Below are 24328 nucleotides of genomic sequence, written 5' to 3'. Positions count from 1 at the left end.
TGGCCAACGAGGCCAGATGGCAAAAAGCTGAAGTCGCAGGTGAAGCACCAACCCAGGGCCAGCGGGCGCGGTGGGAGGGAGGTGGTGAGCCCAGGTGCAGGGCCGACACGGGCACAGGGGGCTCTGTCCTGGCCCCCTCCGCTCCGCCAGCCCTTACTCACTTTATTTCTTTGCCTTCACTCAATTTATTTCTTTCCCTTCACTCGCTTTATTTCATTCTCTTCACTTGCTTCATTTCTTTCCCTTCCAGTGACCTAGTTCTGCCAGGCAGCGGCTTCAGCACGAGTCCTTGCAAACATGGTGGTGTTGCTCTGGCGCTGAAATAACAACCTCCTTTCACTTCTCAGCAGCAGCAGAGGAAACGCTCTGAGGGCAGCTACGTTGCAAAACTAACCCTAAACCCTTCAGTTTTCCTTCCGTTTTTTTGGGGGGGAAACCCAGTTCAGGTGCAGGGCAGCTTGCTGGTTCGCTTTTCCTCTCCTCAGGGGAGGAGGATGCTTCTTGGCTCTGTTTTACCATCCTCACATCCAAAATTCCACCGGCCCCGACCCCCCCCCGCGGATTTTGCATGGTTTCCTGCAGCACGTCGGTGCGGAGGAGCAGCCACGGGGTTGTAGGCCCGGTTGGACGGTGCTGAGGGGTCCCCGCACTCCCTCCGTGGTGGTCACCCCACGTGCTGCCTCCAGAGCCCCCCCCCCAGGAGGTCCAGGCTGAGCCCAGGGGGGCTGGGACCTGCCGCTGCTCAAATATTGGGGGAGAAGAGGATGGAAAATAAAACCTGCAGGAAAACGGGTGCAGAAATAGGGGTTTTCTGGGCTCCCAGCTCTGCAAACAGGGAGTACAAGTGTAGCCCAGGTGTGAGGGGGGTGTCCAGGAGGGGCTGGGGGGTGCCCAGGACCCCAGCCCAGCCAGGGGGGCTCAGGACCTCCCGCCTCAGCGCCGTGGGACGAGGGGGGAGCACACGCTGTCCCCTTCTTGCTCCGGCATTAACGATGGGTGTCACCAGCAGCACAACTTCAGCAGCGGCCCAGCGAGCGGCAGCCGTCCTCCAGGACAAGAATTTCCTGCTGAGGGTTTCAGGGGGGAATTCAGGGGGGATTTCCTGAAAAAAAAACTCAATCCCGGGGATGAGCCACAGTTCACTCTGCGCCGGAGCTGCCCGGGGCGCGGGGATAAGGGTCCCGCAGAGCCCCCATCGCTGCCAGGAAATTTCTGACCCGGAGGTCAGCGTTGTTAATAGAAACCACGATGCAAAGAAATAAAATCATAAACCAGCCCTGTCACTTTTTCCCATGGCACACAGGCGCTGCGCCTGCTCTCCTGGGTGTGGGGCTGCTTTTCCATGTTATTTCCCCCCCCCCCCCAAGTCTGTAGGAATTTGGGATGAGCGTGGGCACCTGCTGCAAGCCAGCGCCGGTCCCTGTTGCAGCCCGAGTGAAAAATGTTGAAGAAATCTTGGGTTTCTTCAGAGAAAATGGGGATTTCTTGTCTGAATAATGACCTGCAGCAGCAGCTTTGTGCCAAGCCATCGGGCCGGCATTTGTGGGTGTCCCGTGCCCTCGCTGGGCACCTGGCTGGGGACAGGGGTGATGAAGTCACAGCAATCATCTCTGCATCAGAAGCAAAAACACCCTCAGAAACGTGTTTTTGCGGCAGCAGGTGCCTGGAAGCTGTATACGTCTGCTCGACTTTCAGCCCCACTGCGGTTGGTTTCACGTCCACCACGTTCACGGGGGGGATGCCCACGTGTCCCCGAGCACCCCGTGATCCGGAGCACTGTGCCAGGCAGCGGGACGGAGCATTGCCCAGGTTATCATCCAGCCATTAAACATTTGCAAAGTGCTGGAAGCAGTTTCCCAGCCGAGGAGGCTTAGGCACCACTGGCTTAAAGTTCACCTAAAAGCCCTACAAATGCAAAAAAAAAAAAAAAAAAAAAGAAAATCCGAAGCGCTGACAGTTTCATAGTCAAAAACAGGAAGGAGCTGGGGGCTGGTGCACAAAGCACAGATTTTATCATGTCTGTGGTGCTGGAACGGAGCCCGAGGGCTCACGGCACTGGGAGCCTCTGTGTGAAGGGGGGGTGGGTCTCCCAGTCCTCCCAGTCCGGTAATGGGGATGCCAGCTGGGTCCCAGTGCTGGCCGGGAAGGACGAGGGGCAGGTTGTGGCCCAGCTGATGTGATTTAAGATGCGTTCAGGTGTTTTTAGCTCTCCCAAACATCCCTTTGGGGTTGCAAAAGGAGCTCAGCCCCGAGACCTCCCTGTCCCCAAGGGCTCCCCAACACCAAGGGCTCCCCAACCCAGGGACCGTCCCAGCCCCTGTTGCTGGTGTTGAAGCAGCTTCAGACGGGGCCGAGCAGAGGATTTTGGGTACATGAAAGAGTTTTGTTTCACTTCTTCCTTTGCCTTCGCCACCCTCCCACCGCGCTGCCCGAGGGGGGTCACATCCTGCTTTGGGGTGCACCCCGCTTGGTTTGCAACGCAGCGTGACCCGTGTTGGGGTGCAGGATGCTGCGGTTCGGGGTGCACCGTGAGGCATTTCAGGGGGTCACTGCCATGTCACGGGCAGATTGCAGTCTGTGACAGGGCCAGGGCCAGGGAGCCGTCCCCAGGGAGCGCGGGGCCCCCCGGCACAGGGCTCAGCCTCCTTCAGCGCCCGCTGCCACCCCCATCCTGCCTGCCCATGGCTGCCTGCACAGCTGCACAGCCCCATCCTGCCCATCGCTGCCTGCACAGCTGCACAGCCCCATCCTGCCCATCACTGCCTGCACAGCCCCATCCTGCCTGCACACAGCTGCCTGCACAGCTGCACAGCCCCATCCTGCCCATCGCTGCCTGCACAGCCCCATCCTGCCTGCACACAGCTGCCCGCACAGCTGCACAGCTCCATCTGCCGAGGCCCCGGCCCACTGCAGAGCGCAGCGCAGGACGCTGCACGGCCGGGATGTGCACAGCGGGGATGTCCCCGGCGGGGGACACAGCTGGGACACGCACTAGCAGGGTCCAGCACAGCTGGAGCCATGCACAGCTGGACACCCAGACAGCTCATGGCGGGGCCCCAAACAGCTGGAGGCGAGTCCAGCTGCAGCCCCGGACAGCTGGAGCCCTGTACAGCCGGATCGATGCACATCTGTGTCCCTGCACATCTGGATGCCCGCACAGCCACACATCTGCACATCTGTACGTCCACACAGCTGGCTCTTTGCACATCTGTCTGCACAGCTGGATGCCTGCACAGCTGGATCCCTGCACAGCTGGAGGCAGACCCTCCAGGCCCACTTTGGGGTCCTCACATTTGGGGACCTGGCCGCCTTTTCTGCCACGTTGCCCAGATGTTTCCCAGCACACATCCCCCCCCCCGCCCTCTCCCCGCTCCGACGAGTGCTCCAGCCTCGCTCCCTCTTGCTCCGTAGCGGCTCACAGCTTCGCATTCCCTGAGCTGATGTCCAAGGGCAGCTGGTGGGATCCAAACTGACTCGTGGGACCCATTGCGACCTGACCTCTTTGTCCCCCACCTCCTGCTCCTCCCGTCTAACCCGCACTGCCTTCAGCTCCCATGCATGTTTTTATTGAGTCTTAAAATATGGATCTTGCAGAAAAAAAATAATTTTTTCACCTGGGACGGATAAATGTATGTTCCATGGCAACATGGGCCATGTTGCTGGCGGCTGGAGGGCGCAGTCATGTGAAGGGCATTTACAGGCGTGTGCCCGAACGTGACCTGGCCACCACACCAAAAGTGGGGAGTCACGAGGCTTGTGGTTACACCGCAGCGGCAACGAGGCCGCGCGTTTGGCTTCCGCGTGCCTTGAAACTAGGCTGGCCATCACCTCCCCGCGACGCGTGCTCCCACCCAGCCCGCGGGAGATGCCTGGAAACACCCTCGAGGGGTGAAGGAGACAGCAGGAAGGTGCATGCGCTTTGTGGGGTGTCAGAGAGCATCTTCTTGGGGTTTTGGAAACCAGCGGGGGCAAACGCTTCCCCTCCTGCCTGCCCAGGGTCTTTGTTAACAGCACCCTCTGCCTCGGGGTTCTGGGGCAGGGTGGGTGCCGTGCCTACGCAGCAGCTGGGGTGAGCACCCCGTGAGCAACCCAATGCCCAAGAAACAGCAAAATACAGCAAATTTAGCTCTCCACAGCAAAATACAGGTAGACCCTGGCAACAGCCCTGAAGCGCCCTCTTGGAGCTGGGGGAGCAGACGTTGGAGGGTTTCGCAGCAGAACGGTGATAAGAATATTGTCAGCATTAAAATAACATTTTTTTTTTTTCCATATCTTCCTTGGCAGCTGAGCTGTTTGGGTCCCAAGGCAGCTGCCTCTCTGGCTGAGCTGCACCGTGCAGCAACCGGGGCTCCTGCCTGCCCTGGGTTCTGCCGGACCCCTGCGGGTTGCGCTGGGGTTTGCTCCCGTGTGGTCAAGGCCATTAGGTTTTTTAAACTCTGAAATTAATAAGCCATTGGGCCTAGAGGGGAAGAAAAAAAAAATGTCTGAAATAGTTGGATTTGGACCAGTACAAAAATTCCCAGTTTATTTTCCACCAGGGCTTCCCATCGCAGGCAGCGTGTGGGTGCCCCGGGCTGTGCTCATCCGCTGCCCCCAGCACCGCGGGGAGAAGCTCCCCCCACACCACAGCTGGAGCAGAAACCAGGTGCTGGGCAGCGCATCTTTGACCCAGAAATAAACCTGGTCTTGCTCTTTGATTTTTTTTTTTTTTTCCCCCTTGCTAATTGATACTCTAATTAAGCTAACGCTTAACCTATGGGGAAGAGGGGAACAGAGCTCGGAGCCTGTTTTCAGTCGTTCTCGTGTCTAACGAGGGAACAGTGTCCGAACACACGAGGTTTCTTTGAAATACCCACAGCTGACACTGTTCCTGTAGAGTTTATTTTACATTTCAGAGCTGACACCTGCTTGGAGGCTGAAGCCCTCAAAGCCATCAAATCCAAAATGGGCTTAATAATATGTGGGCCCAGGCACGTGGTGTGAAGCGGGGCTGCAAAGCCCCAGGCCTGTGGGGTGCACGAGGACTTTTTCTGTGTTCCTGAATGCCTTCTTTCTAGAAAAAAAACCCAAACAAAACAAAAACCAAACCAACAACACAAAACAAAACCAAAAACCCCCATTAACATTGGTCTGCCGACTGTTTTCTGAGCAGCTGGGTGGTTGCCGGCAGGGCTGGGGGCAGCTGTGCCTTGTCCCCCTCTGGGCGTGGTGCTGGGGCAGGTGATGAACCTGATTACCCCCTGATTTAGCAGGGGTGTGGGTGAGGGCTGGGAGGAGCTTCTGGTGCAGAGGAGGTCGCTGGGAGGAAGAGGGAGCAGAGGCAGGTGGGTGTTGGGGTGTTACATGCAGGAGGTGTCCCCTCCCGGCTGGGCAGAGGTGGGTTTTGGTGGCTGCTCCCCCAGTGGTGTTGGTAAATTGACATTTTTTGAGCGTGGTGCCTCTTTGCAGTGTGATGTGGAGCAGGAATCCCAGCCGTGCTGGCAGGAGCCGCTCACGGGGCGTGCATGGGGCTCCCATCCTGCCTTTGCACCCCAGGGTGTAGCCTAATTACCTCTGCTTACATGAGAGCTATTATTAAGTAAGGTCGAGTTGGCTCCAGCAGCGTTAAATTGCTCCTTGAGCGTGGAGGTTGTGCCAACACCCCTGTGCTGCAGGGGCACCCGGCTGCCACTCGGTGGAGGGGCCCTGCTTGGCAAAATGTGAGTTCTGGGGGTGCTGAGCAGGGCTGCTGGCTCTGGCACGGGGGTGCCCTCCGTGCCCTGAGTCCCGCTCGTGCCTGGCGATGGGGGCGGTTGGTCCCATGCGTGTTTGGTTTTAGGGGAACCGCTGCCCGTTCCCAACCCTGTTGTGACTTGTGCCGTGGTTGTGGTTGGGGTGAGGGGGGTTGCTCCCTGAGGATGGTTTGGGGTCCTGGGGGGTGATGATGGGCTGGGTGCTTTGGGGGGTGCTTGGCAGGGTGCAGAGCATTTTGCAGGGGGGGCCCAGACAGGTTTGTGTGCTCCCCAGGGCTGTTTCCCTGTGTGCGGGTGGGAGCAGGTATCGGGAAAAGGCAGGAGAGGGGCTGGGGATGCAGCGTGTGTCTCTGCTGTGCCCTGTCGCTTCCCCCGTGAGCTTCTTCCAGGTTAAAGTTTTGCTCTTCCCTGGCACCCCGTCCAGCTTCACTCCCTCTCTAAGTGTGTGTCCCACGGGCTCGCTCCTGCATCCCTCGTGTCTCTCCTCGGAGCAACTCACTGAGACGGAAAGGGCTCGGTGGCGCTTTGTGCGTGGGAAAACCGGGGATGAATAGAGCAAAAAAACCTAATAGAGCAGAAGGTAACGGGCTTCATTGTGGAGTGAGGAGCAGCTGTGCCCTGCAAAGGGGCCCTGTGCCTGGGGATGCGGGTGGACACGCTGCTCCTCTCCTCCAGGCAGCCCGTGGCGCTTGGTGCTCCCACCCGGGGTGGTGGCAGTGAGCTCTCTGTGATGTGCAGGTAGGGAGAAGCCTTCTGAACAAGGAATTTAGTAAATACGTCACTTTATCAGAGCCCAAATGGGCAGCCTGTGCGAGGGGTCGGGTTTGTCTTTAGCCATCCTACCAGCAAAGCACAAACATCTGTGTCTGCAGGGAGGCTCCTGCATCCCGGGATCCCCAGCGAGCTCCCACCGACCTCCAGCGCCCTGCATGGAAGAAACTAATTTTACAGGGGAAGAGGCAAAGGGTTGAACTTTGGAAAGTCTATTTTGCAGGTGATGGGGAGAAGTCCTCAGCACCGCGTGGTGATGGGAGCTCTTGGGAACGCGGCTGCCGAGGGCTCTGGCCCTCTCTGCTGTGTTCTCACCAGGAGCAGATAAAGGATGAGTTTATTTTTAGTAAAGGTTTAATTACGGTTTAGTGAAAGGGTTGTGGAGCCACGTATGGGGAGATGTAAACAATCCACTGGCTGGCCGTTAATGCGGGGGGATTTGCCAGGGCCGGATCCCGCGCGGGGCTGAGGCTGGCGGATTTGGGCTTTATTTAGCAAATCCCCCTCCGTGCTGCACCCCGCGCTCCTCGCCCGCCCCAGGGGCACCGTGTCCCCGGCCGGCCGGGGGACGAGCCGGGCTCCTCCGCTCCCGCGGTGCCTGTCACATGTACCTAAAGCATGACTCCGCTCGGATATGAGTAATGCACTCCAGTGACTCACTTTCTGCCTCTTCTTTTTTTTTAAGGCAGTTGACTTTGTCTGTTGATGTTTACTTGCAGCCTTCTGACGCGCATCCTTCAGGAGCTGCCTGAGATTTCCATGCTGAGGGATGGCCATGTGTAGGCTTAGCGTGGTTAGAAATGGGTTGGAAATCTGTAAATACCAGTTTTACCTTGAAATGCAAAGGGCTTTCCCTTCCCTGGTGAGATGGGTGAGCTCCAGCAACAGCCCAGCTCTCCCGGCGCCTCCCGCCTTTGGGAAGAGCCGGTGCAGGGAGCAGGTTGGTGGTGGTGTTAGTGCAGGGTTAATTTTGCTCTCAGGAAGGCGAGTTTCGGTCTTGCCACATGGCAGGAATTATTTCACAAGGCTGAGACATCCCGCAGAACCAACCAAAGCTGGAGCCACACACGAGTTTCCCGCCTGTGCTAACGCCGCGCACGCTGGCGCGGTGCGGAGGCTGCCCCAGCTCAGCACTGAGATGGAGGAATTGGGTGAAGATAAATTGTTTTACCCATTGCCCAGCTTGGGAGGGGGGTTGCAGGGGAAGCTACAGCTCTTCTCCCTTGTTTAAGGAGGTGGGCTGCTGGGTCAGTCCCGGCTGGAAGCAGAGTTACTGGGATGGGGGATGGCTCTGGCAACCCCATCCCCCGATGTGCAACAGTTTTCTGAATTCCAGAGAAATTCCGGTGTGTCCGGGAGGAATTTGGGCACGGCAGCATGTACCCATCCCTTGGGCATCCTGCTATATTGCCAGCCTTGTTCCTCGGGGGGTTTCAGGCCTGGTCTAGGGGTGCAGTGGAGGAAGGTTTGGCACATTGTGCTCGCCCTGGGATTACAACCAGACTTCCCAAAGGCGCTGGGCACCCTTCCCTGCGACCCTGCTGCCCGTGCTGAACGCGCAGGCAGCCGAGGCAGGTCGCAGGACTCCGTGTGAGGATTAAACAAACCATCTGTTAAATAATCCCGGGCGTGCGGTGGTGTTTCTCGCCACTGGGATGGGCGAGGGCTGGGGACAATCGATGTAAAGATCCTGTTGTGGCATTGAAGCTCCTTTCCCCTCTGGTGTATCCAAACCCCTGGAGGTACTTGGTGTTTGGATTTTTTTAAAGTGAAAAATGGGATTTTAATTTTTTTGATGGGGGGGGGGGAATTGGTTTCTTCTTTTAATGGGGTAAATGCTGTAGGTAATTCCCCTCCCTGCTTGTGAGCAGGGTGAAGTCCTGAGAAATGCGTGTGGCTGACTGGGACCATCCTAAAGATGTGTTACGGGGTGAGAGATAAAAGTTAAATTTCCATCACAGATCCAAGGTCACGCTGAAAAGCTGCGTTTGTGAGTGCCAAAATGGGCTGGTTTGTGCTCAAAACGCCACCGTTGTGCCCGGCGGGGGGCAGAGGGGGGGAGGCAGCTCCTCTGCACAGGCAGGCTGGTGCTGGTGGTCACAATCCCGGTTTTTGGTGGGTGTCAGGCTGCGGTGGTGGCCTCGGGGACAGCCCCACGTGTGCCCCCACCCTGGTGCGCTCGGGGCTGTCCCTTGCAGAGGTGGGTGCTGTTCTAGATGAGCACCCCAGGGATGGGGCTCCTCTTCCTGCAGCTGCGCACGGGGACTGCCTCGGGGCGAGTGTAAGGGGTTTTAAAGCATCTTTCCTGCCAGGAGGGGAAAAAAAAAAAACAAAAACCAAAAACCTGAACTGTTGGAGCTGGTTAAAGCCAATTTTGCCAGAAATAAATTTGCATCTTGTCTATTTACTGGTGTAATCCTCGCAGTGTCCCGTGGAGCTCCCCCGTTGGCACTGCCTGTCCCCTCCGGCCAGGCTCCCCCCCCAGCCCCTGCAGCAGCGCTCAGGAATGGTTTCGAAGCCGACGAGGGTCGCTGGGCTCGGGCTCTGGGGTGGGAGAAATGAAGGGGGATGTGACAGTTCGGGAGAAGCTTCCGTAGCATCTGCCTGGGGTGGCACCTCGTAGGGCAGCGGTGGCCTCAGCTGCAGGGACGGGTCAGCCCTTGCAGCCCCCCCCCCGTCCCTCCCCAGGCTCTTTTGTTCCCCGCTCGGGCGATGCTTCGGCCGCTCTTCAGGCGAAACGAACCCCCGGGCGCTGGGGAAGGCAGTCGGGGAGAAAATTTCTCCCGCATCATCCTTTCGGGGCTAATCGCTGGCGCCGTGACGTCAGCCGATGGATTCCTCTCGCATGGCTGCGGGAGAGGCGGGGAGGGCGCCGCGCCCGCGGATGGGCCCCCGGGCTCTTACCCTCTGCTCGCCCGGCGGCCCGAACCCCGCACCCGCCGCCTCACCCGCCCCGCGTCCGTTTATTGTTTTTTTTTTTGTTTTTTTTTTTTTTCCCCCAGCCGCTCTCCCCACACGCTCCTCATCTGACAGCGCCTGGTAATTAATCTGGCTGCCCCAGCCGCTGCGATAGGATTAGAGGGAGGGGAAGTGCGTCACGAGGTACGAAGAGGGGTTATGCTTTTGGTGGTGAAAGTGTGTGTGTGTGGTGGGGGGGAAAGATAGGAAAGAGGTTGGTGTGTTCCCGGGGGGGTGTGTCGGAGCGAGCGCGCATGTGAGGAGGTGCGGGGCGGGAGGGGCTGCCGGAGCCGAGCGCGGCGCGTCCTCCCTTTCTCTCAGCATCCTCCGGTGATCCTGGAGGTGATACAGGCACAGCAGCATCCATGGCCTGCCGTTAGCCTCGGCTCTTTTTTTTTTTTTTTTCCCCCCCCCCCCGCCCTCCTTCTAGTTCTGGCAGCTCAGTGAGCCGGGGATCCGAGGCGTTTGGCTGAAGGGCTTACATTAAGCATCTTGGTAACTGGGATCGTATTCTCCTGTATTTTTTCAGGCTCCTTGGAAATTGAGGAATGCAATTCTGCCACCATGATGGAAGGTAGGTGATGATCTGAGCATGTCTTTGAGGATCGCTAGAGTTTTAAAAGCAATGGGGGAGGAAGGAGGATGCACTGAACCTGTCTGTGTGAATCCCTTTCCTTTTTCGATTTTTTAAAAAAATAACAATAATAAAAATAAAATCATCCCCTCCCCCTAATCCCAATCAAGCCAAAGCACCCTGCCCACTGCCGGCGAGCTGGCGGATGGTGATATAATATCAAACCCATCAGGTTATTTGCAATCCCCTCCCCAGCCCTGTGCAGGCAGGTTCCCCGGCAGAGCTGCCGGTTCCTCCGGCCGGCGAGGAGGGTGCCCAGGCCAGGGCCGATTGCTCGGCATTTTGGTCCTTCAAACCATTATTTTATCCTCTGCTTACAAACCCACTTTTCCAGCCTGACGTGATGCACAGAGGATGAATTTAAGGGATATCGGCACGCAGAGCCGGGGGCTGTGAAGCCTGTCGATGGGAGGTGGGATTAGGTTTTACGTGGATGAGCATCTTTTCAGTAGGAAACAAGGATATTTGGAGTTAAGGTAATTTTTGTCATGTAGTGTCACTGGTTTGAAGATGCAGGCTCTGGGGGAAGTGGGGTGGGGGGGTAGTGTTGGGTTGAGGCTTATTGGAATAGAAAAGGGAAATGAGAATAAATTATGGGCTCCAGGCACAAGATACTTCAGGGAGTGCTGTGAGACTGTGCGTCTGATCATGTGTGGGAAAAGCCTCTGGGCATTAAAGAAATTTTAACCTGTGTCGTTTGTCTCAGCCGTATGTAAAGCTCTTCTTTTATTTATTTTTTTTTTTAATCCCTTCTGGAGTAAGATACAGGGAAAGGAAGACTTTTGAATTTATTTTTTTTGTAGCAGAATAGATACTTCAGGGCCAAGAAGATCAAAATATCTTTTTCTTTTTTTTTTTTTAAATTATTTTGTGGCCCACTGGCCGTGGCAGAAGGCCCTGCCTCAGCGAGGGCTGCGTGGGGCCGCATCCAGCGCCGGGTTCGCGGCGCTGCCGGCGTGCCCAGCAGGCAGCTGCCTGGCCTTCCCGAGATGACAGGCAGAAATCAGGCTGCCTCTCGGTGTGTCCCTGCGAACCGTGCTCTGCTACCCTCTCCAAACTAACCTAGACAGGCCTTGGGTTCCACGCAACCGTGTCTTCTTGGATTGACTTAAAATATTTGCCTAACCTTAGAAATTCAGGTGCTGGAATTGGCCGTGTGTGATCACCGGAATTGCTTCTTGCTATTTTTTTTTTTTTTTTGGTTCCTTGGTGTTCAGAGAATGAGTGGTGTTGTCCTTTGATATAAGGAAATGCCTTCTCCAATACTGATGATCGTCACAAGCAAAAGAGATTTTAATTTTAGACTATGACATCAAAGTCATCACTCTGTGCTGACATACGTGACACGTTGGGAACCAGGCACACAGCCTGGGCAAGAACAGGTCATTTTAGAGAAGATGTCGTTAACCACAGAGTTTCTCTCAAATGCATCTATGTTTGTGGAGGAATTAATGTAGGTAAATTGAAGTTGACCTGCTGTAATTCTTGGCTTGTGTTATTTAACTAGTCTTGAAGCTGACTGGGGGGGAGGCAGTTAGGTTTCCTTTTTTGTTGTCTTTTTTTTTTTTTCTTTGAGGATTTTTGCCTTGTTTAGGAAATGCCCATGGTGTGCTGGAGCCTTGGCTACTGTGGCCAAGGCAGGTGGGCACGGGCAAGGACCTGACCAGAGAGGTCAGCCAGGGCTGGGGCAGCCACTTCGTCAGGTTCTGGTAGAGGTGGAATCACCTTTCATGAACCAACTTGCATTTACAAAAAAAAAAAAAAAAAAAATTAAAAAATATCAGCCGTAAAAAGTTTCCCCGTTATCTGTGACTTATTAAACTGCTTAACATGTTGTTCCCCAATTAGCTAACGAGTACAGGAACCCAAAAAGGAAGTGAGAAAATTGGAAGAAATAATTACTGCTTTTGATGAATTTTTAAAAGCTTGCTCTATTTGTGCAAGAGGGAAACTCTTGTGACCAATATCCTACTGAAGCACTGACACCTTGCAGAGATGCTCTCTTTGAACATAGAAATGCTTCAAATGTGCTTGGCTCAACTGGATCTGGAACTTTTAAACCTGCACAAAATACCTATAGTTCCCTGCAGTAAACCTGTTAAAGGGGTTTAATCATTTTATTATTATAATTATTTTAATCGCTTGTCTCGCCAAAATGTTGGACGTTGTGCTGGAAGCTGAGGGTGGAGCTCAGGGAGGCGCAGGGCTGTGTCTGCCTGGCCTGTGCTGGTGCCCACGGGCAGCCCCAGCACCCTGGGGTGCCGAGCACGGGGCCACCCAGCATCACCCAGGCTGGCAGGATGGACCTGGCTCAGTTGATGGTTTTGGATCCTCTTCTTTGGAAACAAGAGTATGTGGCTCCTTGGGAATGATGCAGGATGTGCAATTTGGATTAGTTTGTTTTGAACCCAATAAGGAATATTTTTCTCATTTTCCTGGTAGATGAGAAGAAAAAGTGTATTATTCACTGTAGGTATTTTTAGATAATGTGATATTTTTTTTTTTAAGCACAAGTGTAGACACTGTCTCCAGAAACCAGCCCTCGCTGGGAGGAGACCTGAACACATGCCTCACGGTGTCTGAACCCCCAGAAGCCGACGGTCCTCCACCTCCGTAGCACGGTGGGTGCTGCGTGCACCCATGCTGGGGATGGTTTGGCTGGACTTGGCCTCACTCAAACAGGTGGAAAGTAGGTGTTGAGGATGGGGACTAAACCCCCCTCATCTTTGAATTGACAAAAATAACCTGCAGCAAAACTGTCCTGCGTGTCAGCACTAGATCTGAGACCCGAACCGCTGCTGGAAAGGTCCCACCACACGCTGGAAAGGTCTCTGCATGTGTGGCTGTAGATATGAGAGGTATTTAGATGTTCCCTTTGATTGTAAAATAACTCACTAGTACTCAGAAATGCTCTGGGCATGTCGTTAAGGTAAACATCCGTGCGCAGGAACAAGTTTATCTCCTTTTTTTTTAATCCATCTGTTGCATCTCCAATGTACTGAAGGTATTTTATAGAGCTTAATTAAGTTTTGAAATCGCTGCTGCAACATGTCACCCAAGCCAGAAGCTTGGCGATGTTGGGAAAGATTAGACACCGTGTGGCTGATGGGAGCAGCCGTGGTTACTTGGAGAAGGTCATTTCTTCTGTGGGAGGCAGTACCTGCATGTCTCCAGAGCCCAAACAAGACATTTTCTTGGGAAAAGCTTTCTCGGAGAGAAGATTTCTCTAACTCTCTTCTCTCTCTTTTTGCACTTGTTTCTGGGGAGTTTGGTCACTCTGGGAAATGCCACGGATGACTGGTCACATCAAAAATGGCAAAAACTGTCTTGCGTCATCTTTTAGTGATGGTTGTGCCCACGCCTGGTGTTTTCATCGTGCTGAGCAGTTAGTACCGGGGTCAGAGGCATCCAATAAGCCTTTTTCTTGTTTAGGAAAAAAAAAAAAATTGGCTTTGTTATATTTCGGGTGGTCTTACTTCAGTGAATGGTGTATTTAAATGTGCTTAGTGTTGGTAGTGTGGCTTGGCAAGGAAATGACCTGGTAGAAACACCTGGTTTTTATTTGAGAAAGCCAACAGACGATTTGAGGCAATTAACATAAATTCAGGCGTGGATGTCAAAACCATCCCAGAAAAATTGTGAGGACCATAACACTAATTTAGGACCTGTATTTTTCCAATACTTTGTCTGAGCAGTAACCCGTGACTGAGCTTGGGCTTGCAAAGAAGCTCAGGGCTTTGGCTTGCCGGAGCATCTCCAGCCGTGTCCTCTGAGATCCAAGGGGGATTTTTTTTTTTTTTCAGACCTGCTGGAACCTGCTGCCTAACCAACAGGCCTGACACTGGTGAGGAAATTATTTTTTTCATGAATGCAGAAGATTGTTTGACCCTTCTGTCATGCCCTGCACAGCACAGAGAGGTGTTGTGCCTGAGCCAATGGCTCAGCAACCCTTGTAGCCCAGGGTGGCCACAGGGCTGGGAGACATTTCACAAATTCTCAAATTCAGATGTACATGAAGCCTTCTGGGATGTGTTTGGAGGGTTGGTCCTGTCCACAGATGCTTCCTGTGTGGGAAAACTGAGATTCTGAGCTGCCGAGGCACATGAACTTGGGGGCTTGGGAGGTGAAGTGTTGGCAATAGAAAGGGCCAGGAGCTCTTTAACTCTTGGTTTTGTGGGTTCAAAAGCAGGGGATGTGGTTAGTGTGTCCAACCCAGAGCTGCTCAGGGGACAGTGACGTGCTCCCTCGCTGCATCGTGGCACTTCCAGCAATGTCTCATGCACTCCAGGTTAGAGCTGGGCTGGCAAAACGGGACCCAAAGACCATCCCCATCAACGGGGATTGAACTTGTTCAGCTGAACAGGTTGCAGTAGCAACCTCAAGTCTAGAGAGGGGAAAAACCCAACCTTTCTGTAGGCATTCAGACCCTTCCCACTGAGATGGTTTGGGTTTTTCCAGCTCTAGTCCATTGGCAGCGTGTCCTTCTGCCCTCAGGGAGGGAAGAGATAAATGGCTCTAGCCCAAAACCAACAACCACCAAGAAAAAGGCCCCACCCAAACCCTGGGAATTTGGGAAATGCTTTGGACTGGGGCTGGTGGTGTTTGCCAGTTAAAACCCATATGGTGCCAGTGTGGTGGCTGAAGTGGTGGCTTTGAGGATTTAAACCAAAATACGAGTGAGGCAGCAAAACTTGACGTTTGCCTCGCGCCTGAAATGATCAATGGGATGTAGCAGCTGGAGCAAAACCCAAGCAAGGGTTATTTTTTGGATGGGAAGGATAGACAATATGGCAAAACCCAGCTGTGTGTGATGCGGGTCTGCAAAATGCCTCATTGGAGCGAGCCCCAGTTTAAAGTGTGCCCTTGGGCGTCTCAAACTGGTGCCCAAATGCAGAAATCTGGGTTTCTCTGCCAAAGCAGAAACTTTCTGCATGATTCATTGCTCTTATTCAAATTTTAAAGAGACTTTAGAAAACAATTACAGGTTAAATCAGGTGTCTGTTCTTCCTGAACCCCCGTCATGGGGTCTTAAGCAGTTAAAGGTGGAAAACCATGGCTGTGTGTGGAAATACCCGTTCTTAAATGCTGGTGCTGAGGCTGCAAAGCCGTAGGTGGTACAAAATGTGATTTACCCAGCACTTATGCTGGGAATTCTGACCCGCTGCCAGGCCCCGAGAGGAGATAGTGTGGAGGGAAAAGTGGAAAGGAGGGGCAGGCAGAAGCTCCTTCCCAAACCAGTGACCTTAAACTATTTGGATGCCCAAAACTTGCTCCAGTTAGACTTTCTCTAAAGATCCATCTGCCTTTGGAAAATCGATGGGGGTATGATGCTGGCTGTCTCCCTGCCTGGGCTGTGAGCAAATGTGACAGCATTCCCATTTTCTCTGCTGGCCCAATCCAGCCTTTCTTTCTTTTTTTTTTTTTTTTAAACTTTAAGATGGTATATTTGAGTTTTTACAGGTTCAGTAAGGAAAAGGCAAACACCTGGCTGCTGCACAGTTTGTTTGTTGGCGGAGTGGGTAGTTCACGTGCAATGCAGCAGTACAAAGTGTAGCCCTGTTTGCCTTGCCAGCTATTGAATAGCCTCAGCTATTTGTTTTTAATAGAAATTCAGTTGCAGGCTGATCTTTCTGGGGGCTTTGCGAGGGTTTTTTTGCTTTATCTGCATGAATGAAAGGAGTAAGGCTTGCAGTGCTTACAGCTACTGGTTTGGGGTTTTTGATTTTTTTTTTTTTTGCACTTCCCGCCTCACAAAATGATTTATTTTAATTTTCAGCTTAGTTTTAGGTGTGTTTTAATTTCATAGGTGGTCGCCTGGGGTACGTGTCCTTTCCTGGGAGCCAGCAGTGTGGGATTTTTGGGGCTGGCTTTTGAGATCTGGCAATGGATTAGTGCTGACAACATTGTTTGAAAGCAGTGAGTTACCAGGACTGACAAAAATCATTCTTCGCAGGCCGTGTTATCTGGGAGCCATTCCTTACCCATCCCAGCCTCAGAAAAGCACCCCTGACTTTGGCACATCTCTCTTTGCATTTAAATTATGACTTTTTTTTGTGTGTGTGTGTGTTTTTTCTTAGAGTTATTGAGGGGGGGGGGGAATATCTCTTAAAATTCTCCACCTACGTGTTGCAGGGAATTTAAAACATCAACTTAAGATTAATGTCATTGTGCGTAGGATGTGTGGAAATAATCTTGCAGGGAGGTTTGGGGTAGGTTGAGCCGAGGAGGACGGGAGCCACGGTTTCACAGCCTGCCCTCATCACCCGGCTGGAGCTGCCGGGAGGATTTCGTACAGCCCCACAAGTGTATTGGTTTTCTGAAGCTGGAGCTATAGAAATCATTAAAGATGCCCCTTGTTATTAGATCCACTTAATAATAAACGTGTGTCAGGCTTTCAAATGCATGTGTGAGTGTTGGTGGGTGTTCGGTTGGTTTGTCCTTCCCTTAAAATACCCCCCAGCATCACCCTTATCGCCCGGTGGGTGCAGGTGGGACGGGCTGCACCCGTTGCCCTGCTCACAGGCAGCATCAGCTTCAACAGCAACCTCAGGTCTAAAATATCAGTGTGATGAGAGGGGTTTTTTTGGTTTTAATGGCTTAACTAGAAGCTTTCGTATCAGCTGAAAATGAAAATAAACTTGGATATTATGAGACTACTAAAAAAAATCTATATCAAAATCATCCTTAAAGATTGGAATCCCCTCCCCAGGAGCAGGCTTGGGGTGGTCAGTAGATGGATGCAGACCCAGCTCTATGTGCTTTTGAGGGGTTATATTTTTTTTATTCACTATTGCTGGGAGAAGCATGATTAAAAATAATCTTCCCCAAGTATTTTGCTGTCAGCAAATAATAAATGCAATGCTGCTAGAAACAATCCTGCAACCACCTCGTTACTGATGGGTTTTGCTTGGAGCTGGTGGCATCGGTGAATATTGCTGATGATGAGCTCTTCTGGGGCATTTTTAGGTCCATCTTAAGGTTCCCCTCCAGATGTCAAAGGAGGAGTTAATTTTGAATATGGTTTATTGGAGTTTTGCAGGGCTTTGGCCTGGTTTGGGCACTAGTGCACAAGATGCACGAGCAGCCCGTGTTATTCATAATAAGGTCATTTATGCTTCGTGTTTACCTGGCTGCTTTCACCTGGGGACCTCAAGTTCCTTCACACCACGCGGTTCCTCTGCGGGCGTTATGGGTGGAAGAAGCTCCCTCAGTTTTGTCAAACGCTGCTGGGAAACGGGGCCTTTCTTTGGGTCAGGTCTCCTGCTCTTATTTTTAGTTACGCTATTGCCACGGTTAATCACTGCTTTAAAATCAAGGTATTCGTTTGACAGCAGACCGTGGGAGGAACAGGATGGTTAGAGGAACTGGGAAGAAGTGTCTCGTCAACGCTTTATTTTTGGGCGTAAATCTTCATCATACCCAAATGTGAATATTGCACTTTTTTTTTTCTGGATGACCAAATGGAGAGCAAGTGACGCTTTTCCCTGGCAGCTCGCCCAGAGTTGTACCTTGTCCCCAGGGAAGCGGCTCCTGTGTCACACGGGTGACAAACCCACCCCGCCAGCCCTGGTGTCCTCTTCTCCACCTGGGCCATCGGGAGTGGGAGCCCGTGGAAGGTCACGCAGGTGCCAGGCGCAGCGGGGTGGCCTTGAGCGAGACGCCACGGCGTGGATGAAAGGCTGTTTCTCAGCGACACGTCTAGGCAGGGATTGTGGTGGGTTTTAATAAGTCCTTGCGTTCTGCATAAACCGTCTGACTGCAGAGCTGGTGTGTTTTTCATGGAAAATTGTCAGAGTAGTTGCAGAGTCTGTGGTGTGCGTGGAGGTTATAAGGAGATGCCTTTTAAAACGGGGCTGCGAAATGGGACCTGCTGTCTGCAGCCAAGGTGCAGATGTAGTGGCAAAGCCTTGCAAAGAAAATGAGAGGTTTACAGGGAGATTTTTTTTTTTTTTTTGGCAGGGGAGGAAATACCAGGCTGGGGGATGTAACGTGTGTGGGTTTCCCCTGGATGTGCTGCCTGCAGGTTGCTGCCCCACCGACGAGCCCAATGCCCTCCTGCTTGGTGCCAGAGGAGGCACATGGGAGCGCTGGTGTCTCCCTTTCCTGATACACCAAACCCCTGAAAACCCCTAAAAATAGAAATCTGAGTGTCATTTGGGAGGGAGAGCCTGTCCTGGACAACTTCTTAAATAGCACAGCAACCTTTAGAAATGCATCTGGTGTTTTTGTGTGCGTGCCAGCTGTGAATGAAAGACACAACTGTATCCAGAGTTAATTTATTGACAATATTGGTGGGGAAGTTTGTGTCCTGTGTCCCTCAGTTGCTGCACACCTGGGGGTCTCTGAAAGTTGATATTAAAAACCTAATCTCTGGGGAAAGTAGGCGGTGCGCGATTCCTGCACTTGCTTTACTGAGGTGGGTGAATAAGTGATGAGCAACAATTTGCATCCTTCTGATGTTAAATAGTCCTTAATGCTCAGCTCCGTTGCAGAAGAAAAATGAATTGATGTCTTGTGTGTTGTGGTGCATCCTGATGATGCTGCCCTTTGTTTTAAAGACAGTCTCTGGCTGCTGGCCTGGTCCCCAAGCTTTGCTTTGGGGTCGGGGCTTGCTCCGAGCTGGGCAGCCCTGCTGCGTGGGAGCCGGGCTGGGTGTGGGTCTGCTGAGCATCTTTCCAATGAGATGGAAAAGTTTGGGGTCCTGGCTGCAGCAATGCTGTTTTTTGCACGGGGTCTTGCTGTGGGGAGAGCCTGGACCTATATTTATGTGAAATATAACCATATTTCTATGCTTGGGGTATAGTCCCACGTGCTGGGGTCTCATCCCTGTGCTGTAGGCACAGAAATTATTTGGACTTAGTCGTGCCTGCAAAGCAAAGGGGCCAGTCTAATGCCCAGACAGTGGTTTTATCTCCAGGTGTATTTGAATAATGCAGCGTGTGCTGCCTCTCTGTGCTGAGAGTGTGCAAAGTGGGGCTCTCAGCTCGAGGGCTGTGCTGCTTCCCAGCCTTTTGAACTCCTGACTGACTGGTGCGATGAATGTCTGGGCAGTTTGCAAAGGGAAGAAGGCACAGACCAAAGGGAAGGGGAAAGACGTGAAGGTCCTGGGAGCCCAAACCCCTCCTGGTACACGGGGAGGGGTGCTCGCCACTCCGGGGCAGGGGCAGAGCCTGGCACAGGGGCTGCAGGACATGTGTGCCAGCAGCCACAGACCCAGAGGCGGCCATGTGGCCACAGGACTTTCTCTAATTTCTTCTTCGTGCCTAGTAGCTAGAGTAAGACATGTATTTTTTAGAAAGGTGTTGAATGTTAGTTGAGAATCTCCTTAGGCAGAGTTCACCACAACCTGCTCAGGGACAATTGCCCTCATGGTTGAAGATGAATTTCGGAATCAGCCACGGGATCTCGTGTTGCCTCTGTCCGTTGGAGTGGAGATCCCTCCATCCCCACGTTTCCATGCTCAGGGTAGCTGCTTGGCCCCCAAGGCAGCCGCTCCCAACACGGTTTTGGTGCTGTGCTGGACGGACAAAGCTCCTGTGGGTGCCCATCTCCTGCTCCTCCAGCCTTTCAGCTGCCCCGGCCGCTCTCCCGTCAGCCGTGTGCTGGCTCTGAGGTCGCTCCAGAAGCGTTGGGTGCTGGGATCAGGTGGAGAAGCTGAGCAGGACCAAACCCGGGTGTGATGTCACCTCTCTGCTCCTCTTGGCTTGTCCCTGCTTGATGATGGGGCTTGGTTTTAGTGCAAAACTTTTGATCTCCTCGATGGTGACCAAGGGGGTCATTGCTGGACCCCCCCAGTGAAAGGTGTACCTAAGGTCACAATAGCATTGACAAGGCCCAACAGCCTGGGACATTGAGCCAGGAGCTCCTGCTGTAGGAGAAAATGGTCCCAGAGCAGTAACTTGTGGTGTTTTACTTTATTCAGATTATCTGCGATCTTTCAGGCTCTCAAACACTTCAGTGTCTTCCAGCTGGAATTTCTGATAAGGAGCAAACTACTTAGCATTCATTTTTATTAAAAAAAAAAACACAACAAACAACCAAAAACCCCAAAAAACTAAGCTCACAACTGTTGTTGCTCACTTGTTTTCAAGTATCTCCTTTCCTGAAAGCCACAGGCAAGATGCCAACAATGTTCAGCTCTGGCAGAGAGTGACAGAAGTGGCAGTGAGGCCACCACCCCTTTTTCTTTTTTTTTTTTTTTCATTTTCTAACAGGGAGAAACTGTTGTAAGCATGTGGAAGGATGTAATATGCATCTGTGGGACTTTGCTCACCAGATAATAACTCTTTTTCAGTACCTTGGAAGCTCAATAGGGTAAAGAGCTTTAACGTCTAACTTGGCTAACAAAGCCATCTTTGATAACCACTGTGACAAATGTGGAGGTTTAGTGACAGTTTGCACTGGAAACTATTGGTTTACTGGAATATTAAGCATAGGGCGATCACGTGACCGCGGGGCAGAGCTGGATGTGCATACAGCACGTTGTTTGCTTTTAAAATGTCTTTTTATGTATTTTGAGGTAGCAAAGCAAGTAAGCTTGTGAAGGTGACTCCTCCAGCCTTTTTGAAGTGATTTCCCAGGAAATTTTTAGAAAAACAGATTTCCTGACTGGTTAAAAATGTAGACTTGACTTGTGCAGGGAGAGTACTAACTCTAGTCCTTACTGTGGGGAGCAGCTGGTTTCTGGACCCCCACCAGTCAAATATCAAACAAAATTATCATTGTCGAAAAATCTTCAATTTTAGGTAAACCTTCTCACTTGAAACCAAGGCTTGTGCACAGGTCAGGCGTCCATCACACTGGGGATTTCTGGTCTTGCTGGGAAGCAGAGCTGTCCCTTGGCCCTCTTTCCAAGGGGGTGGTGGTTGTCCCTTCCCTGAGCAGGGGGTGGTGGTGGTCTCCATCGGTGGGACTGGAGACTAAAGCTACTGTACCCGGGGCTGTTCCTGCTCCCTGAACTGCTGCCACGGCACCTTCCTCCTTCATCAGGGCTTCGTCCAAGTGTGAATGCCCGGTGGTTGGAGTTGATTTGAAGCGAGATGCCTCTTGAAGCAGAACAGATGTCTCTTTGGAAAGAAGCTCTGGGTTATTTCTTTGATACAAGAGGAACTGTAAGAAATGTTGGGTTTTTTTTTCTTCTGGTTAAATTGATAGGACTATCTTCACTGTGTTTTTTTCCTGAGAGCTGTGGTCCTGGAGGGTGTCCCTGTGCTGTGAAGGATGTGATATCTTGGCTGGTGGAGCAAAGTGCTTGAGCAGGCTGGCCCCAGCAACCCACAGGAGAGGCTGTGGGGGAGCAGTGAACCACAGCGCTTGCTGGGGACAGGGAGCTGGAGAGTGCCTTGTCAAAATGTATAAGAAAGTATAATTTTTTTTTTCCTGCTAGGGAAAGGAAACCTTGAAAATTGAGGAGGAGAATAAATAACCAGTCAACTTGAAATAGAGGTTTTAAAATTTTTTCCTCAAGGGGATAAGAAGGGTAATTTATTGACTGAGGAGACAGGCGCTCGGTAAAAAGACCTGGCATACATTATTTAAGTCGCTTTGTACAGAGGATGGGAGGCTAACGCCAGAAATAAATACCCTCAACAAGGAGGAAAATAGAGGGTGACCACAGCAGAGCAAATGTAAAGCTGTTTGCAATAGCAGCCGCCTGTAGCCTTGCCTGGGCTGGAGACTGGCGTGAGGTTGGGAAACGCAAGTGCTGGTGGTTGAAAAGTGAATCTTTATTAAAACTCAGTCTGCTGCAGTAGCTGGGATGTACCATTGTAAACGGGGAAAGTAACAGTGGGGGCAATGCTGCCTCTTTCTGATGGTCTGGCCTCTCTCCTCTGGAGTAACATCTGCAATTAGACTTGTAAATGAAGGCGGTTAAAATATTAATGAGTGTATCGAGGCAGCGTGCAGAGGGCTCGGTTCCTGGCCGCATTATTAAGCCTGCTGAAAGGCTGGTAACGAGCTTTAATGCGAAGGTTGGTTTAGGTAAAACATTATGAAGATGTATACTGACTTAATTACATATAAACTGGGCAAACCCCAGAATAACATGGACTGAAGCAGCGTGGTTTACTGAGACTTGACTTTGCTGCTACCGAGGATGGAGTAGTTGAGAATCCCTGGGTTTGCGATGGACCAAACATGCCCGTTTTCATGTCAAACATGTCATCAGGTCAGCGTCCCGGCCTGAGCTAGGTGCAGGCTGTATCAGAGCAGGGGAAACTTCTTCTGGACTGACTTGAGACGCTGCTGTTTGGGCTATTTATTTGGGGCTTGATGTGGTTGCACCCTTGCTTCTTAAACTTTAATTTACCATTTGACTTTTTTTCCTCTGGATATGACTCAGAGGATTTCAGTAGTTTCATCTTGCCTTTTGGTTTTGTCTTGCTGAGCAAAGAGAGGATTGTTATTTCTTCAGTAAAACAAGCCAAAACCAAACACAAAGTCCTCTGGATATGAAACAGCAGCAGGTTTCCACATCTTCGGACCCAGCAAAGTGGTTCAGTGAGACTGTGCAGGTTTGTGTGCAGCAGGGAAAGCAGGTTGCTCAAATCCAGCTCCAAACACCAAAAACAAGGTAAAAACAAAATCTACTAGTGATTATTTCTTATTTCTCCCCCTTCTTCCCTCTCTCCCTGTAGGCACTTTGGTCTTGAGTCTCTGGCATGGCAATAGATAACATTTATCTTCACGCACAGGCTAAGTAGAACTAATTTCAATTTTTTTTTCCTTTAGTTATCACAAAAGAGCATTCAAGGCAAAGATACTCTCACTGATGTCTCTCTCTTGTTTGAGAGGTGTGTTGCTCTTGAGGCCCATCCTTCTGAGCAAGTAGCTCTTCCTCCAGGGACCCCCCCCCTCAATATTCAGGGGTCCAGAAGCAGCAGCTGCTCCCACCGCCTGGGGATGGAGGGTGAGGGACTGGGTTTAGGGAAGCAGGGTTATTTTTTGTTCTAGAGCTGTTAAGTCTGGTGTAGAAAATAAGATGTTGGTAGTTCTTAGGAGTAAAATACAGAAAGCTTCATAGTGTTAAATACTAATTCTTATTTCTCAGATGTCAATTCTTAAGTATGCTGGGGGGGGGGGGGAAGGCTAATAGTAAATAAAAGGTGAATAATGCCCCTGACTGGAAAGCCATTTTTGTTTGAAATGAGGGCACACAGCGGTTAGTTCAACCTTGGCTAGTGGCTGCTCTGAGTCTGAGTAAGAACATTCAAAGTCATTTGGCTTGATGAGGAGTAATTGCAGCACGTGAAGTTATACCTTGGAGGGGCCGGTGCCTTCCCTCGTGTCTGCCCTCTGTGGGCAAGGCTGGGGTGGGGTGGGTTTTTTTTTGGCCACTGATGTGGTTTTAGGCATTCTTGCTGCCACGTGGGTAATGGCACGTGGATGACCGTGGGCTGTGGTGCATGAGACTAGTTGAGGAAAACTTGCTGAGGGAGGTGGCAGAGATGTCACACACGTGTGTCCCCAAACGTTTTAGTCTGGTCTCCCCTCCAGAAGGAGGATGTCACCGGTCTGTGGGCAGGATGCACAGGTGTGGTATTTGGTGTTTTCTCCAGCTCGTACAGGCCGTGGCTTGGTCTGGTGGAGGCTCTTACTGGTGCTGCTGTGCCCCTTCAAAGAGCATAAACTGAACCACTGCTGGGGGTAACCTCTGGCTTGGAGACTGGGCACAGCTTCCCTCTGCTTCGGCCACGTCAGAACTGTGCAGAATGAAATCAGCTGTTAATCTATAAAGCAGTGGGGAGGAATGTGGTAGCTGCCGGTGGGGAGGCAGAATTCATGTTTACCCCCCTTCTCCAGTGCTATGGCACCAGCAGTAAAGCTCGAGCTTTGTCCTGACCTTTGTCCAACTCAAAGCGCAGTTTTAAACCGAGATTAAAACAGACACATGCTGTTTGCCCCGCAGTGCTGGGCAGCCCTCAGAGGTGGGACCTCCCTCGTGTTTGGGATGTGACAAAAGGGATGTTTTGGGTGTGACAAAGGGTTCAGGAATATAGGTGGGGAATTCTGTAACTCTTAATGTTGTATACTTGAGTGCATTAATATTTCTATGGGAATTAGTGGGAATCTCATAAGGTAGGACGTCCCCAGGGTGAATGGATGGGGAGAAGGCTCGGCTGGAGCCAGCTGCAGGGATTTAAATCCTTCTCTGATGCTGATCTTAGCCAGGTACCACATCACACCCACCTTTATCGCTCTAAAGAAATAATAATCATCCCTTATGCCCTGG

General features: G+C 51.8%; 1 protein-coding gene across 1 annotated transcript in view; it reads left to right on the top strand.

Annotated features, from left to right (window-relative positions):
* The first annotated feature begins 9811 nt into the window (after positions 1-9811).
* SGIP1 (SH3GL interacting endocytic adaptor 1) overlaps positions 9812-24328 on the top strand; it is a 50299-nt gene continuing 35782 nt past the window's right edge. Inside the window, exons 1-2 of the mRNA XM_074906018.1 lie at positions 9812-9836; positions 9991-10035. Of these exons, the coding sequence (XP_074762119.1) occupies positions 9827-9836; positions 9991-10035 (55 nt within the window). The 5' untranslated portion in view covers positions 9812-9826. The remainder of the gene's footprint in view (positions 9837-9990; positions 10036-24328) is intronic.

This window comes from Athene noctua, chromosome 5, assembly GCF_965140245.1.
Source record: "Athene noctua chromosome 5, bAthNoc1.hap1.1, whole genome shotgun sequence".
Lineage (NCBI taxonomy): Eukaryota > Metazoa > Chordata > Aves > Strigiformes > Strigidae > Athene > Athene noctua.
This window is presented reverse-complemented; position numbering and strand designations above follow the sequence as displayed.